Raw genomic sequence first — 18,371 nt, 5'->3', positions numbered from 1 at the left:
TGTGTAACCTCATGTAAGTCCCCTGCCCTCTGGTCATGGATTTCTTGATCAGTATACTGAGGGGTCATGAGATGATTTCCACAGCCCATTCACCAGTAAGATTCTAGGTTTCCTCTTGACATCCCTCTGTTCCCTGTATTGGTTTCAGTACTCACCTTGTGGCCATGGCTGAAAAGTGGCAGCACAGGGAACCCTGAGGAGGTGAGTCCGGTACTCCCACTGGGCTATGCTGATCAGAGGACCACAGACTCTCTGAAGACAGCAACTTGATTTTTATAGACTACTTAAAACCAAACAGGAAAAGGAAGCTGAACCAGAGACAAAGGGGAAACAAACCCAAGTGAAAAACTGAAACCTAGGTAGAAAATAGAGAAACAAGAAGCTAGCAGTGCAGAGCCCTACCAGCGTGGGTGGCTGAGAGGCACTTCACAGGCCTGACACCTCCACGGCTGGCAACCTCAAGCCTCTAAGCACTTCCTGCAAGGGTGCAAGGGTGGGTGATGCCTGCTGGAGGTAGGGGCCAGGTCGTGGTGCTGGCCCCCGACGAACTAGCTCTATAGTCTGTCTAAGTCAATGCCATTTAAGAGGTCTGGGCCTCGGTTTTCCATCTGTTATAGAAAGTGCAGGCTCAGCACAGACGACTTCCTATAGGCCTTAAGAAAAGGCTACAAGAACTCGCAAGAGTCCCCGCTGACTCTCCAGAGAATAGAAGACTAGATGATAAAGACTATAAGCTGATCTTTTTTTTTTGAGACAGAATTTCACTCCCATCGCCCAGGCTGGAGTGCAATGGCACGATCTTGGCTCACCGCAACCACCGCCTCCAAGGTTCAAGCGATTCTCCTGCCTCAGCCTCCTGAGTAGCTGGGATTATAGGCATGTGCCACCATGCCCAGGTAATTTTGTGTTTTTAGTAGAGACAGGGTTTCTCCATGTTGGTCAGGCTGGTCTCAAACTCCCGACCTCAGGTGATCCGCCTGCCTCGGCTTCCCAAAGTGCTGGGATTACAGGCATGAGCCACCATGCCAGGCCGCCGATCAAGTCTTAATATTTGACTCTGGAACAAAATTTGTACTTCTACCGAGCAGACAGCTCTCTCTAATGAGGACATTTAAGTCAGCAATTTAGAGCCTGAAAGGAAAACATTTGAGGAACACTGAGAACTTGGCTTTGTCACTTGTTCATTAAATGGGTGGCCTCAACTGTAAAATGGGGTTAGTTATACTTACTTTGCCTATCTCCAACAGGGTTCTCATGAAGATAAAATCCAGTTCAATCTTTCTTTCAAAATCTACTGAGAACTCACTAAGAAGCATGCACTGTGTTAGAAATCACAGACAAAAAATTCAGAACGACCGTACTGGTCCTTAAAGGACTTTTATGGCTTAGGAAAGAAGAATTCTGCCCTCTGGTCATGGATTTCTCGATCAGTATACTAAGGGGACCTGAGATGATTTCTATAGCCCATTCACCATTAAGGTTCTAGGTTTCCTCTTGACATCCCTCTGTTCCCTGTATTGGTTCCAGTACTCACCTTGTGGCCATGGCTTGATAATGTTAGCAAATATTTAATAGATCCATTAAAATATTGATATAGTGAAAAATAGTTGTACAGAGTACAGTACAAAAGAAGTATCAGTTCTAATTGCAGAGATGAATGCACTTTGAATGCTAAAAATGCATTTTTAAGAGGCTTTTAATGATATACATTTCCCTTTAAGCACTGTTTTAGTTGCAAACCACAATTTGGATGTATTGCAGTTTTCTTTTTTCTTTTGGTTCAAAATATTTTTAATTTTCTCTAGTGATTTCTTCTTTTATCCATAGATTATTGATAAGTGCTTTGTTAAATTTTGAAATATTTGGTGTTTTCCTATATGTGTCGCTACTTATTTCCAATTTAATTCTACTGGGCTCAGAGAACATATTTGGTGTGACTTCTTCCTTTGTTTTTCCTGGTATGATCTCAATCCTTTCACATTTATCAAAATGTGCGTTATGGCCCAGCATGCAGTCTACCTTGGCGGATGCAGCATACGCACAAGGAAAGAATGTGTATTCTGAAACTGGTCGGGTGCAGTGTTCTAAAATGTCAATTAGGTCATGGTGGTTAATAGTACTGTTCAGAACGTCTATGTCCTTGTTACTTTTTGTTGCTGTTGTTTGTTTTTGTCTAATTATTCTATCAACTGCTGAGGGAAAGGTCCTGAAATCTCCAACTGTGACTGGATTTCCCTCTTTAATTCTGTCACTCTTTATTTCATGGGTTTTGAAGCTCTTATTAGGTACATTTTTCCATGCCACATTGGTTTTCTGCACTGCTGTAACAAATTACCACAAACTGAGTGGCTTATAACACACACACTTACTATCTTAAGAGTTTTGTAAGATCATAGGAGGTAAGAAGCCCAACATCATCAGAAGTCCCACATGGGTCTCTCTTGCTCACCTTTCTCAGCTTCTAGACACTGCCTGCATTGCTTTCTCATAGCCCCTCTGTCCGCTTTCAAAGCACGCAGCATTGCTCCGACCCTTCTTCCACAGCGACATGTCTTTCTGACCACGGTGTGGACAGGTTCTCTACTTTTAAGGACTCATGTGACTAGACTGGACCCAATGGATAATCCAAGATAACCACTCCATCTCAAGGTCCACAACTTTAATCACATCTCCAGAGTCGTTTTTGCCACGTAAGGTAATATTTTATTTATTTACTTTTTTAGAGACAGGGTCTATCGCTGTCACCCAGGCTGGAATGCAGTGGGGTGTGATCATAGTTCACTGCAGCCTCAAACTCCTGGCTCAAGTGACCCTCCTATCTCAGCTTCCTGAGTAGTTAGGACTATAGGCACACACCACCATGCCTGGCTAATTTAAAAACATTTTTTTAAATAGAGATGGGGTCTTGCTATGTTTCTGAGGCTGGTCTCAAACTCCTGGTCTCAAGTGATCCTCCTGCCTTGGCCCCCAAAGTGCTAGGATTACAGGCATGAGCTACCATGCCCATCCCATGTAAAGTCACAGAGTCACAGGTTCTAGGGATTAGGGCAGGGTGATGGCATTACTCTGCCTACTACACATCCTTTCACCTTCAGTTGATTTGTATCTTTGTCCTATAGATAGTGTATGATTGAGTCTTGCATTTTCACCCAGTCTGACAATTTCTATCTTTTAATTGGGGTATTTAGTTTATTTACATTTAGCTTATTGATACAGATGGATATAGGTCTACTACTTTGCTATTTGTTTTCTGTTTGTCTCGTCTGTTTCTGGTTCCTCTGTTCTTCGTTTCCTGTATTCTTGTGGGTAAACTAAATACTTTTCAGAATTTCATCTGAATTTCTCTGTTGACTTTTTAGCTATACCTCTATTTTTTTACAGGTCTTTCTAGGGATTACAATATACATTCTTAACTTTATAAAGTACACTGAGTTAATATTGTACCACTTCAGTAAAATGTTAAGAACTTCATAATTGCTTAATTTCATTCTCCACTCCCACCCTTTATGGTGTAGCTGTCATATGTGTTACATACTCAAAATATAATGTTATATATTTTTGTTTTAGACAATCATATATATATATATATATATATATATATATATATATATATATATATATACAGCTGACCCTTGAACAGCACAGGTTTGACCTTCATAGGTCCATTATACTACTACTTTTTTTGAGATGTGGTCTCGCTCTGTTGCATAGGCCAGAGTATAGTGGTGCAATCACAGCTCACTGCAGCCTCAACCTCCTGGGCTCAAGCAATCCTCCCATCTCAGCCTCCCAAAGTGCTAGGACTACAGGCATGAGCTACCACCACGCCTGACCCAGGTCCACTTGCACATGAAATTTCTTCTACCTCCGCCACACCTGAGACAGCAAGACCAACCCCTCCTTTTCCTCTTCCTCCTCAGCCTACTCAGTGTGAAGATGACAAAGATGAAGAACTTTAAGATAATCCATTTCCAATTAATTACTAGTGAAACTAATTAAAATATATTTTCACTTATGATTTTAATAAAATTTTTCCCTAGCTTAATTATAAGAATACAGTGTGTAATACATATAATAACAAAGTATGTATTAACCAACTGCTTATGTTATTGGTAAGGCTTCCTGTCAACAATAGGCTCTTAACAGTTAAATTTTAGGGGATGCAAGTTTTAGGTGGATTTTTAACTGTGTGAGGGGCCAGCACCCTAACCCCTGGATTGTTCAAGAGTCATGTGTGTGTACATATGTGTGTGTGTATTGAAGAAATAAAAGTCTTTATGTTTACTCATATATTTCTCTTTTCCAGTAATCTTTATCCATCCCTGAACATCTGAATTTCCTGTTTTTGTTTTTGTTTTTTTTTTTTTTTTTTTCAGCCTGAGGAACTTCCTTTAGAATTTCTTTTTGTTTTTTTGAGACAGGGTCTTGCTCTGTCACCCAAGCTGGAGTACACTGGTGTGGTGTGATCTCGGCTCACTGAAACCTCTGCCTCCCAGGCTCAAATGATTCTCCTGCCTCCTGCCGTCTGAGTAGCTGGGTCTAAAGGTATGCGCCACCATGCCTGGCTAATTTTTGTATTTTTAGTAGAGAACGGTTTCACCATGTTGCCCTGGCTGGTCTCAAACTCCTGGATTCAAGGGATTCGCTCACCTCGGCCTCCCAAAGGGCTGGGATTATAGGCGTGAGCTACTGTGCCCGGCCTCCTTGAGCATTTTTTGTACAACAGGTAAGTTGGCAATAAAATTCTCTTACTTTTCTTTTATCTGAAAAACATCTTTGTCTTCAAGCCTCAAAGCACTTTTTGCGAATAGAGAATACTGAGGGTTTTTTTGTCTTTCAGCACTTTAAAGGTATTGTTTCACTGTCTTCTGGCCTCCACGGTTTCTGAGAAGTCAGCCATCATTCACATACAATGTACGTAATGGATCCCTTTTCCTTTGGTCATTTTTAATATTTTCTTTTTCTTTCGTTTTCAGCAGTGTGACTGTGATGGGTTTAGGTGTGGTTCTTTTTGCATTGATTTTGCTAGGGTTTCATTGAGATTCTTAGGTATGTAATTTAAGGTTTTTCACCAAATTTGGGAAATTTTAGTCATTATTTCCTCAATTATTTTTCTTCTGCCTCATTCTCTTTCTCCTCTTCCTCTGGCACTCCAAGTACATGTATGTAGACCTCCTGATATTATCACAAGGCACTGGTAATTCTTTTTAAAATATTTTCCCATTTTTCAGACTAGATATCTATTGATCCATCTCCAAGTCCACTACCCTTTCTTCTGGACCTCTGATCCACTTTTAGTCTCATCCAGTAAATTTTTCATTTCATTTCCAGTAGTAGAATTTTCAATGGGCAAGTTTTTTATAATTTCCATTTCTCTGTTGGGATTTCCTGTTTGTTCACTTTATCCACCTTTTATTAAAGTCTGTGAACATATTTATTATGGGTAACTTGAAGAACTTGCCTGTTTGTTCCAACTTCAGGAGCATTTCAGGGTCTACTGACTGCTTTCTTCCCCTTAAGTATATGTCACATTTTCTGACTCTGTATGTCCACTAACTTATGATTGTATGTTAGATACAGTATGATACATTGCAGAAAGTCTGGATTATGCTATCTTTCTTTAAAGATGTAAAGTCTGTTCTGGTAGTCAGGGAGATTACTGGCAGATCCTTTTGGTGCTACCAAGCTTGGCTCAAACCTTTCTTCAGTTCTATTTCCATTTTGAATTTAGCCTTAGGGGTGTGCCTCCCCTAAACAACCCCCCAACTCCACCCCCCACCCCCCACCCGCATCTGACTCAAGAGCACAGTCCTACTTCTAAGGTGTGACGTTCTGGGATCTCAACTGAATGCCTGAGGTGTTCAGGGAAGTTTCTTCATTCAGGTTAAGCTGGATCTGCAACATCTCCCAGAACTGAATGACCTCTGGCATCATCATTGGGTTCTTAGCCCTACAGCCGGTGATCTCTGCCAGGCCTCATGAAGAGTCTCACTCTGCACATGCACACCCAGCTCTCAGCCAACAATCCAACTAGAATCCTTACAAAGAACTCTGCTGTCTTTGCCCCATCACAGGGCTTCCATTTCTCTAGTTCCTTGCCCTGCAAACTCCAACTATTTCAGTGGCATAGAATTCTAATGTCTGCCCCGAGCTGACTAAAATCACCCTTCCATTTGGGCTCCACCACTCCATGCCGAGACTAGATGGTAACTGCAGGCAGAAAGCCAGGGGCTTCTCATGGCGTTTCCTCTCTCAAGAATCAAAGTCCTATCCTGTCTGTCCAAAGTCTGAAAATGGCAGGGATTTAATATCTTCCATGAATCTCAGTACCCTTTTTATATTCAGTTGCTTCACATATTTTACACAGTTTCGTAGTTGTTTCTGTCAAGAGAGCAAGTCATTACCATTATTCTGCCATGGCCAGAAGCAGAAGTCAATTATGATTATTAAACTACAAAAGGGTATTCTTTCTCATTTTCTGAAGATGCTAGCCTAAGAGTAAACATCTTCTCTGTGAGAAGTGTCTTTCAGTTTCACCCCTCGTTTCCTCTGTCCTTCACATGTTACTACTACCTTTTATCGGTTTCACTAGGTAGGTAACACGTAAGAGTGAACCTTCTGGGGCTATTATTTTAACTCTATCATCTAGCTTTAATAAAGCATTGAGAAGAATTATGAAAAGCAGCAAAAAATGTGGCAAGCTTTCTGAGCAGGGTGCTATGAGACAGGGATTCCAGCCCTTGCTTTGTTATTGACATGCTGTACGTTCCTGGGCATTCAGGTCTCTACTTTGACCCTGGTGTCTCCAGGTCCGATGGAAAAAAATGATCTTATAAATAACTATGTACTACAGGTATGGTACCAATTCCTAAATCGACCATGTCAGGGCAACAGAAAATGTTGGAAAGATGGAATAGAAACTGCTGACACTTGTGAAGCAATTTAGTGAGCAAGTTAAGAAACATATCCTGTTTAAGGTAGCATCTTATAATGTGACACCATGAATTGCACTCAGCACCTGGTATACTGCTTAGGTAGCAGGTACAGTGTAAGTGGTGATTGTATGAATAACTATGCATGGACGAATAAATTAATTAATTAATGAGGAAGAAGGGCATCAACTCATACAGGATATTGATATTAAATCCTAAGGCATTTGGCTTTGGATTTTGAACACAGTAAATGCTCAATAAACAACAACTGTGTTGACTTGAATTAAAAGATGTGCTTTCCATGTATCCAGACCCCAACAGAAAGCAGAGTGGGCTGAAAATAAATCATAGAGCTATACTAGAAGATACTCTACTTAGGAGATCTAGTTCAAAAACTTGCTGTGGTGACTTGGGAAAGTCAACTTTCTTCTGTGGGTTTTAGTTTTCTTTTCTGTAAACAGACTAATCTCACCTCTCTTTCTTTCTCATTGGGATGTTTGTGAATGAAAGGGTCCTTCACTAACCAGAAATGAATTATGTTTGTATAATACTGACATTTCATGAGAATTTGTGTTAAGAAGGCAGGGTGTTTTGAGTACAAAGGATTATGTACAAAGGATTATGAAATCCTATTAACAATGCTGCAGTAGGCTTTTAAAATATAATATTTTATATGTGCTATCATTAGTTGACTCCTGGAACCTCAACTATCACTCCAAAAACCAAAATGGAAATTGGATCTGCCAGAGATTCTATTATTCTCAACTACTTTGCCTGAGAGACATTTCTTTAAAAAGTTCACACTAAAAAAGCTCAGCCAGCCACAAGACGCTAAAGTGCCTTTTCCTTCCCAGTTCACTCACAGTTCAGGTTCAGCTCTTGCTGATAGGGCCTGCCTAAGCCTGCCTGCTCTGTGAAGTCCAAATGTTTATCATACCAGAGGGAAGACATGAAGAACAAACAACTCAGGTAAAAAAAAAACAAAAAACAAAAAACAACTCCAAATAATCTTTCTGATGATCTGAGACCTGTCGTCAGAAAATGTTTCATTTCCAGAGTTACAGCATCTGGAAAGAAAGCGTAAATGGCCAAATAAAGAAACTCCGATGTCAGCTGAGCAATCTCTTAGGGGGACTGTAATATGGCTCTTCACCAGTATCTGTGACCTTAGACTTCCGTGGACTTGTGTTCCTGAGGACACTATGCTACATATAATCTTTCTCCACATACATCTTTCATCATATAAAGGGAGAAGTAAAGGGGAAAGGTAAAATCCCACCACCAGACTCCTGGAATGGGAAATCTAGTTTCCTGTACACGCCCTGGTGGTTCAGGCTCCTGTGCCTTGTAAACACAGCTGTCCTCACCTCCTGAAATGACTTCTTACCCCATCTACAGGCAAACTTGGGTTTGTCCTTCAAGATCCAATTTGCCTATATCTTCTTTAATCAAGTGTTTACTGAGCCCCCAGGACAGAGAAAATTATTCCTGCACTGTGCTACTTCTGTATTTTGTAATTTTATCAATTTAGTGGTCACAGAGCATTACCCCTTTAGGAAGCGACTATCATTTCTTATTTATCTTTTATAATCAATTGTGGGCAGCACAATTCTTGGTACATGGTGTGTGTTCAGAATCTTTGTTAAGCTATTTTGCCTGAAAGGACTGGGACTCAAGAAGTGCACGAATTACTAGTGGTATAAAAAGGGGACAGATCGGGCCTTGTGTTTTCAAGCCTAGAGTTTGCTGAGTCTAGCCTCTGATACCAGGCCACCCTGCCCTGAGGTACTCCCTTTCAACCACACTCCTGGTTAAACTCATCTGCAGCAGAAGTAGACCATATATGCCAGCCAAGGAAACCGAATATTCTAAGGAAATCATTACTAATTCCCAGAAGAAAATTGTAACGTCTCAGAGAAACGCAAGTACCATAAAAGAAAAACTTAAAAGACAGATAACAAATGAAGCAACCTCTACCATGGGAAATAGAATTTTAAAATCCAATAAGTATAATAAATGTCTTTGGAGACACAAGGGAAGATACTTAAAACATTAAGTGAGAATAAGCCATAAGGAAGAACAACCAAGCACTTTTTTTTAGTATAAAAATATAATTGCTGAAATAGAGAACTCAACAAATATGCTCAGCAGAAGCAGCAAAGATGAGAAACTGAGAATCGGGTCAAAGAGTTGACCCTAAAACATCAGGTAGGGAAAAAGGGACAGGGAGGACAGAAGTATCAATTTCTGTGTAAAAGGCATCTCAGAAGCAAAAAAAAAGAGAGAGAGAAGTGAAATGACAGAAAATTTTGTAGAATTCAAGAAAGATGTAAGAGCTCAGACTGAAAGGGGTGGGCCGGGCGCATCACGCCTGTAATCCCAGCACTTTGGGAGGCCGAGGTGGGCGGATCACGAGGTCACGAGTTCAAGACCAGCCTGACCAACATGGTGAAACCCCGTCTCTACTAAAAATACAAAAATTAGCAGGGTTTGGTGGCGCATGCCTGTAATCCAAGCTACGCAGGATGCTGAGACAGGAGAACGGCTTGAACCCAGGAGGCGGAGGTTGTGGTAAGCCAAGATCGAGCCATTGACACCAGCCTGGTGACAGAGCAAGACGCCATCTCAAAAAAAAAAAAAAAAAAGAAAAAGAAAACAACGTGCATGTACACATACAGACACAAACACCAATTATGGTATCTAATAACAGCAGAGACAGAGACAATTCTAAAAGCTTTCCACATAAAACCAAGTCACCTACAAAGGAACAAAAATCAGACCAGACTTCTTCACCTCAACTAGGGTAAAACAATGAGGTATTATCTTCAGAATGCTGGAGGAAACAAATTTTTGAACCTTACATTTCATTCCATACCAATCTAAAGTATCATACACATGCAAGGAAGAAAGAAATATATTTTTAGGTATACAAGATTTCAGAAAGTTTTACAGGTACAGACCTTCTTTGGAAAAATTTCACTGTATATATTCTAGCAAAAAGAAAATTTACCCCTAGGAATAAATAGCAGGCTATGACACGTGGGAGCATCCAACTGAATATTTTTAAGCCATGAAGAGGGAATGAGGTACTGACACACGCTACAACAGACAGACCTTACGAAACATTATGTGCAGAGAAAAACGTGAGACACGAAAGGTCACATGTTATATGACTATATTTATATGATACTCAGAATAGGCAGATTTAAAGAGACAGGATACAGATTTTTTTTTTTTTTTTTAGAAGGAGTCTCACTCTTGTGGCCCAGGCTGGAGCGCAATGCTGCGATCTCAGCTCACTGCAACCTCCCCATCCCAGGTTCAAGCAATTCTCCTGACTCGGCCTCCCAGGTAGCTGGGATTACAGGCATGTGCCACCAGGCCCAGCTAATTTGTATTTTTAGTGGAGATGGGGTTTCACCATTTTGGTCAGGCTGGTCTTGAACTCCTGACCTCAGGTGATCTGCCCGCCTTGGCCTTCCAAAGTGCTGGGATTACAGACATGAGCCACTGTGCCTGGCCAGGACACAGATTAGTGGTTGTCACAGGCTGGTGACAGGGGATGTGTGCCTGGGTCTTAATTTATAAAGGTCACTGAGAATGACACAAAGAGGTCAGTGCCATTGAAAGAAAAGTTTAATGTCATTCACAGTTCCCCCACAAAATAAGAGGCACAGCACAACATGCAGGGCCACGGGGGAAGCACCAGAGTCAATAAGGAGACAGGAGCAAGGGGAAGGCACAGGCCACAGCCCTTACTGGGGCTTCCATAGGGAAGGCAAGGCAGGCAGGATAAATGGCTTAGAAAAGGCTACAACTGAATAATTCTAGCAGGCTTTGGGGCCTACGAGGTGTCCCTAGCTGTCTGGAACCTGGCTCTGGGTTGATTTAGAGCAGGAGAAATATTGGCTTGGTGTGTGAGCATCAGATAAAGAAAGTGGCTGGGGTATGGACTCAGGATTGGTTGGTTTGTATATGAAAGACAGACTCACCAACAAAAGCTTCTTCTTATTGTCTCTAGGAATTAGCTAACCCTGGGAGGGGTAGTCTCTTCCCCAGCCAACAAGGCCCCATAAAGATGTCAAAACGTTGGGCACAGTGGCTCACTCCTGTATTCCCAGCACTTTGGGAGGCCGAGGAGGGCAGATCATGAGGTCAGAAGATCGAGACCATCCTGGCCAACATGGTGAAACCCCGTCTCTACTAAAAATACAAAAGTTAGCTGGGCTTGGTGGCACATGCCTGTAATCCCAGCTACTCGGGAGGCTGAGGCGGGAGAATCGCTTGAACCTGGGAGGCGGAGGTTGCAGTGAGCTGGGATCGTGATCGTGCTACTGCACTCCAGCCTGGTGACATAACCAGACTCTGTCTCAAAAAAAAAAAAAAAAAGGATGTCAAAACATCATAAAATACAAAAAAAATGATTGATACGAAGTGAAGGAACAGACTAATCAATATGGAACTTCCTTTTGTGATAAAAAGAACTATGCAAGAGGAGCTGGGCACAGTGGCTCACACCTGTAATCTCAGCACTTTAGGAAGCTGAGGCAGGATTGCTTGAGCCCAGGAGTCTGAGACCAGTCTGGGCAACATGGTGAAACCTTGTCTTTACCAAAAAATACAAAAAAAACATGGGTGCAGTAGCATGTGCCTATAGTCCCAGCTACTCAGGAGGCTGGGGTGGGAGAATAGCTTAAATCTGGGTGATAAAAATATATAAAAACTAGATAAAGATAGTGGTTACACAGCCACAATTTTACAGTGTGCAATCCAGTGGTGTTTAGTACATTCACATTAAAACAAAAATCTCATGAAGTTTCTTATTGCCTAAGGTTTAATGATGTTTGAATAAACAACAATAATCAATGACTATTTTTAAGTAAAATATCCATAACTTTGCTCGAAAATTCGACACAGCAACTTTTGTATACGTATACGGTGTTATTCTATGAAGAACAGAAGGCGGTAAGAGTACATTAAAGACTGACGGAAGCTGCAGACACTGACAAGCTTTAAAACGACGATAAAGAAAAATAAGTATAAGCATGGGTCACACTAAGGGAGGAGTAGCCATGAGGAGAATAAAAATAGAACCTATAGTTTCTCACTCAACTGAAGAAATATAATATATCCATCAGAAGGCGAAACGAGAAAAAACAAGGAGAAAAAGCATAAAAAATAGAAAATATAGAATAAGACAGCAGTAATAAAAGCATGTTGATCTTTATTTTTTATTTTTATTTTTTGCTTGTGTACTGCTATGGACTGTGTCCCCCAAAATTCATATGTTGAAGCCCTAACCCTCAACTGGAGACAGGGCCTACGGAAAGTCAATTAAGGTGACATGAGCTCCTAAGGGTAGGGCCCTGATTGATAGGATTAGTGTTTCTGTATGAAGAGATGCCAGAACATGTGCATGCTCTCATGTGCACTCTCTCTTTTTCTCTCTGCCAGGTGAGTGCACTGCAAGAAGGTGGCCATCTGCAAGCCAGGAAAAGGGTCCTTGCCAGAAACTGAACTGATGGGCATCTTGATCTTGGACTTCCCAGCCTCCAGAACTGTGAGAAAATAAATGTCTTGTTTAAAACACCTAGTCTATGATATTTTGCTACAGCAGCCCACGCAGACTAATACACATACCTTCTAAAAGTATTTAGAAAATCTGTATATCTTGCATTTTTTTTTTTTTTTTTTTTTTTGAGACAGGGTCTCCTGCTGTTGCCCAGGCTGGAGTGCAGTGGTGCAATCTCTGCTCACTGCAACCTCTGCCTCCTGGGTTCAAGCAATTCTCCACCTCAGCCTCCCAAATAGCTGGGGCTACAGGTACACACCACCATGCCCAGCTAATTTTTGTATTTTTGGTTAGTGACAGGGTTTCACCATGTTGCCCAGGCTGGTCTTGAACTCCTGGGCTCAAGCAATCTTCCTGCCTTGGCCTCCCAAAGTACTGGGATTACAGATATGAGCCACCGTGCCTGGCCCCTCCTGCATATTTTTAAGGTGACACCAATTTTTCAAGATAAATTTAAATGGCTGCAAAAAGATATAATATTTAGAAACATTATATATGACATGCATGTGTTAAATATATTACATTTATAAATGCAATTTAATATGTAAGTGTAAGCTGTTTCAGAATTTACAAAAAAGGTCTGACATAAAACATAATTGGCAAAGCCTGTCTGCTCTGTCAACCATTCAGGCGAATCAGATTTACTTTCCGTCAGAAAAAGTTTGACCTTATTTTCAACTCAAACATGCTCTACACATCACAGTGAAAGCACAGCACTTCGAGATTCTTAGTTTTAAAACCAACTACCAGATAGGTAAGGCATGGGGATGCGCCATGAGTTGGTAGCCTGGAAGAGAAAAGACCTGCCCTTCTGTTATTTTTCACAGAGACCTTCTTTGCTTTGCTTTTATGAGACTCTCTTTTAGGGCCAACGAGTTCTCAAATTATTTCTGTTTGGTTCACCGAGGTATTATGTCCTGAGGTGAGCTAAGGACGCATTGTAAAATGTGGAAGGGGTCGGTGATGTGTCTGTCTTCTGTACACTGAGAGGAGAAACACGAAAGCTGATGGGAGAAAGGAGCAGCAGCACGCAGGCACATTTCCTAACAGATCAACACTGGCCTGGAATATACACGGAAGTGAGAAATCAGGGAATTGGCTCCCTTGCCAATTTACCCCCAGGAAGTCTTTATGTACCCCCAGGAATAAACATGCCCCAGTTTGAAGACTGCTGTGCTAATATAACAGCAATGACCACACTATAAACAGGTTACAATTACTGGCCAAGAGACAGGAATTGTTAGATTGAATAAAAAACAAGAACCAGAGTTACGAAGTCTACACAAGATAGCTAAAACCAATGAATGCTTCAACACTGAAAATAAAGAAATAGAAAAGTTATAACGCTGTTATAAGTAAAAAGAAAATTACGTTAGCAATTTTAATATCAGACAAATAGAATTTAAGAAGGAAAAGAGATTAAGAAACCAGAAGAAGATTATACAGAAGTCACCTTCATCCATGGGGATACATGTTCCAAGGCCCCCAGTGGATGCCTGGAACCATGACAGTACTGAACCCTATGTATACACCATAGGCAAGAGTAGATCTGATAAGCTGCTAAGTGACTGACAAGCAGGTAGTGTGGACAGCGTGGATAGGCTGGACAAAGAGATGATCCATGTCCAGTCAGGACGGAGCAGGACAGTGCAAGGTTTCATCATGCTACTCAGAATGGCCTACAATTTAAAATTTACAAATTATTTCTAGAACTTGTCATTGAATTTTTCTGGAACAAAGTTGATCTCAGGTAACTGAAACAGTGAAAAGCAAAACCATGGATGAGGCGGGGGAACTACTGTATGCTAGTAAAAATAATAAGGCTGGGTGCAGTGGCTCACGCTTGTAATCCCAGCACTTTGGGAGGCTGAGGCAGGTGGATCACTTGAGGCCAGGAGTTCGAGACGAGCCTGGGCAACACAGTGAGACCCCCATTCCTTAATTTTTTTTTTTAATTAGTTGGGCGTGGTGGTGCCTGCCTGTAGTCCTAACTACTTAAGAAGCTGAGGCGGGAGTACTGCTTGAGCCTGGGAGGTTGAGGCTGCAGTGAGCTACGATCTTAACCACTTCACTTCAGCCTGGCGGACAGAGTGAGACCCAATCTCAAAAAAAAAAAAAAAATCATGAGCTCATACACAAATAATATAGCATTATGGAGAGAAATAAACACTTGTAGCAAATATTGTTAAAATATGAATTAAATTTTTTTTTTTTTTTTTTTTGAGACGGAGTCTCGGTCTGTCGCCCAGGCTGGAGTGCAGTAGCAAGGACACGTTAGCTCCCCACTGAGATATCTCCTGTTGACATTTCTTTTAAAGTTATATATGTTTAAAGATAGAAAACTCAAAGTACAGGAAGATACAGAAGGTAAATTAAAGCTCCTCTCCTTTCCCCGATCCTTTCTTCCCCAAAGATAACCACTGTTAACACTGGAAAAAAATGTTTTTAGAGGGTGGGAGTTGGGGGATTTACAATCCTCATTTATGGTAGTCCACTGTTGCTTCCTTTATACCTGTGTCCCCTTGAGCGAGGATCGACTAACGTAAATCCTGCTTTGTAAAGAGGCCAGAAAACTTGTGCAACTTAATGGCTCAAAAAGTGATGCAAACATGCTATAACATGGATGAACCTTGGAAACATTAGGCTAAGTGAAAGAAATCAATCACAAAAATCACATATTGTCTGATTCCATGCATACGATATGTTCAAAAGGGGCAAATCCATAGAGAAAAAAGTAGATTGGGGTTGCCTAGGGCTGGTGAGGAGAGGCTGCGGGAGATGGGAGACTGACTGCTAGTGGGTTGAATCTACTTTTGGGGTGATAAAAACGTTCTACAATTAATTGTCGTGATTGTTGCAAAACTCTGTGAATATACTAAAAACAACTGCGTTGTATACTTTCAAGGCGTGAATTTCATGGTATGTAAATTATATCTCAATAAAGCTATTGTTTAAAAATGCCCCAAATGCAGACTGAAAATATAAATGCTTCCAACTGGGTTATGAAGTAACAGGAGAATTTTGAGACTGTTGAAGAAAACCATCCCATCATTCTGACTCACATCAGAAACAATACTCAGTAGAAAGGACTGCATCCAGGGTGATGATTCTCAAGTTATTTCAGCTGTCCAGAGAGTAAAAAGGCATAAAACGAAGCAAGGGCACTTCTGGCAAAAAAAGGCCTCCCTAGAATACAGCAGTTGCAATACATGTGCTCTTCGGCTTCCAGGCAATTCCTGTGAACTTGAACGACGCTCACACACTTTGACGCAAGCCTACGAACTGGACCTGAGAACCGTTTATTTCCCAAGCTAGAAGTTTCCAAATCTTCTGCTTCCTTTCAATGATTTCCAGTGGTTTTAAAGAACATTTAAAGAAAAATAGGACACATTAGCTAGACTTGGTTAATTACAAATCAAATAATGCAAAACTACTTCACCACTTAAATTACTAGAGTTTTTGTTTTTCAGACCTTTTTGCTTGGTTTGGTTTTGCTTCTATTTCATTTCCACGAATGTAACACCTGTATAGATTGGTGATGTAACCACCACCACAATCAGAAGGCAGAAGAGTGCCATAACTCCCAAGCTCCCCTAGCTCTCCCTTTGTAGTCATACCCACCCCCACCAATTCCCAGCAACCACTGATCTGTTCTCCCTCTCAATAGTTTTGTCTTTAGGAAAATGTCATGTTAATAAATCATGTAACATGTAGCCTTTTATGACTTCTTAGGCCTCCTTTACTCAGTGTAATGCCTTTGAGATTCATTTGAGCTGCTGTGTTATTAATAATTAGCTCCCAGATGGGCGCGGTGGCTCAAGCCTGTAATCCCAGCACTTCGGGAGGCCGAGACGGGTGGATCACGAGGTCAGGAGACTGAGACCACCCTGGCTAACACGGCGAAACCCCATCTCTGCTAAAAAATACCAAAAAAAAACCAGCCAGGTAAGGTGGCGGGTGCCTGTAGTCCCAGCTACTCGGGAGGCTGAGGCAGGAGAATGGTGTAAACCCGGGAGGCGGAGCTTGCAGTGAGCTAAGATCTGGCCACTGCACTCCAGCCTGGGCGACAGAGCGAGACTCCGTCTCAAAAAAAAAAAATAATAATAATTAGCTCCTTTTTTTTTTTTAATGCAGAGTCGTGTTCTGTTGTACGTATGTATTACAAGTTGTTTATCCATTTAATCGAACGACAATTTGGGTTGTTCACAGTTTTTGGCAATGGTCATGAAAGTTTTCATTTCCATAGGGTGACTATGTAGGATTGCTGGGTTATATGTTAACTGTATGTAAAACTTTATGAGGAACTGCCAAACTGCTTTCCAGAGTAGCTGGGCCATTTTGTATTCCTTCTGGCAGTGTAGGAGAGTTGCTGCTCTGCACCCCCAAGGCACTGTCAGTATTTCATCTTAGTCACTCTAGTAAGTGCATATGATATCCTAATTTTAACCTGCATTTCTCTAATGATTAATGATGTTGTGCATCTTCTCTCGTGCTTATTTGCCATCTGTATATCCTCTTTGGTGAAGTGTCTGTCTTTTGCCCAATTGAAAAAACTGAATTACTTTCTTACAGTTAAGTTTTGAGAGTTCTTCATACATTCTGAAGACAAACCCTTTGTATTTGTAAATATTATTTCCAAGTCTGTCTCTTGTCTTTTCATTCTTATAAAATTATCTTTCACAGAATAATAGTTTTTAATTCTGATGAAGTGAAAATGTATCTTTTTGATGAAATTTAATTTGATGAAGTCCAACTTCTCCTTTTTCTTTTACGGATGGTGCTTTTGCTGTCATGTCTAAGAACCTCTTCCCTAAATTCCAGGTCATGAAGATTGTCTCAAGCTTTATAGTTTTATATTTTATATTTATATTTATGAACCATTTTGAAGTAACTTTTGTATAATGTGTGAGGATTAGGTCAAAATTCACTTCTTTTTGCATAAGGGTGTCTAACTGTTCCAGCACCATTTGCTGAAAAAGCTATACTTTCTCACTGAATGGACTTTTTACCTTTGTCAAACATCACTTGGCATTTTTGTCAGGACCTATTTGTGGACTTTCTACCCATGTGTCCAATCTCTCCATAAGGTATCTTGTAAAAACACCAGGCTAACTCAGAATCTGAATAATGAACAGTGGTTGGGGACCTGGTTTATTCTGTGATATAGGTTGCGGAATGTGTAACCCAGGCTACATAAATGAAATATTTAGATGAGTTTTTGATATTGCAATATAAACAAGGCACTGCCAACCTGGAAGCATTCCTTGATGGTAACTAAGATAATGAGGCAAACAGAAATCGTAACATCTGACAACTGGCTGAGGAAAGCTTCTGTCCTGGAGAGATGAAAGGAGAGTGTGAGCTCTGACTCTGCACCTGTGCAATGGAGCTCAGTGGAAAGAACAAATCCTTCTGTGTGATCCCTAGGGAGATGACTCTGACCAATGACTAGGACCAGGCACTGGTGCTTGGGTACGGGGAGTCCAGAGATAGATAGGCTATGCTTCCTGCTTTCAGAGGGGGAAGCTACAGGAAAACTATTTTGGTTTGACATTGACCATCTAGCCAATGGTACTATATAGCACCCATCTACTTTAGGTAAGAGACTGGATCAAAAGACTTGCTTTGACTTTGAGCTCTGATTGTTTTCAAATTAAAGCCAAAGACAGTTTCTGTCCTTGGTGTAATGACTTCATGAAGAAACTGGGGTCATGTAAAACAAAAAAAGAGATCTGTCCAAGGTCTCAAAATACTGGCTGCTAAACTGAGTTTAGAAACCAACCCTCCTGTTGGGCGCAGTGGCTCACGCCTGTAATCCCAGCACTCTGGGAGGCTGAGGTGGGCGGATCAGGATGTCAGGAGATCAA

The 18,371-nt window shown here is 41.1% G+C and overlaps 1 protein-coding gene and 1 long non-coding RNA gene across 19 annotated transcripts in view; one reads left to right on the top strand and one right to left on the bottom strand.

Moving 5' to 3' along the window:
• The window catches only part of EVL (Enah/Vasp-like), a 173,531-nt gene that overhangs the window by 82,294 nt on the left and 72,866 nt on the right, over positions 1–18,371 (bottom strand). For 8 of the 17 annotated variants that reach the window (XR_013396534.1, XR_013396530.1, XR_013396532.1 and 5 more), the window contains exon 1: positions 156–254. The exons of the other annotated variants lie outside the window; for them this stretch is intronic. Coding sequence is in view for 2 of the 8 variants with exons in the window: in XM_001104614.5 (XP_001104614.1) it covers positions 156–166 (11 nt within the window). In the remaining 6 variants the exon portion in view is untranslated. Of the gene's footprint in view, positions 1–155; positions 255–18,371 lie in introns of those variants that run through there. 17 annotated transcript variants of the gene reach the window in all.
• Positions 3,609–12,521, top strand: LOC114679645 (uncharacterized). 2 transcript variants are annotated; one of them, XR_013396536.1, is made up of 3 exons: positions 3,609–4,726; positions 4,841–4,914; positions 12,387–12,521. It is a non-coding gene; the product is annotated as an uncharacterized LOC114679645 (long non-coding RNA). The 2 variants fall into 2 exon arrangements; XR_003731717.2 differs by having other exon boundaries at positions 3,609–4,914.

This window comes from Macaca mulatta, chromosome 7 (assembly GCF_049350105.2).
Source record: "Macaca mulatta isolate MMU2019108-1 chromosome 7, T2T-MMU8v2.0, whole genome shotgun sequence".
NCBI classification, from domain to species: domain Eukaryota; kingdom Metazoa; phylum Chordata; class Mammalia; order Primates; family Cercopithecidae; genus Macaca; species Macaca mulatta.
Note: the sequence above shows the minus strand (reverse complement) of the source record. Positions and strands in the feature narration are given on the sequence as shown.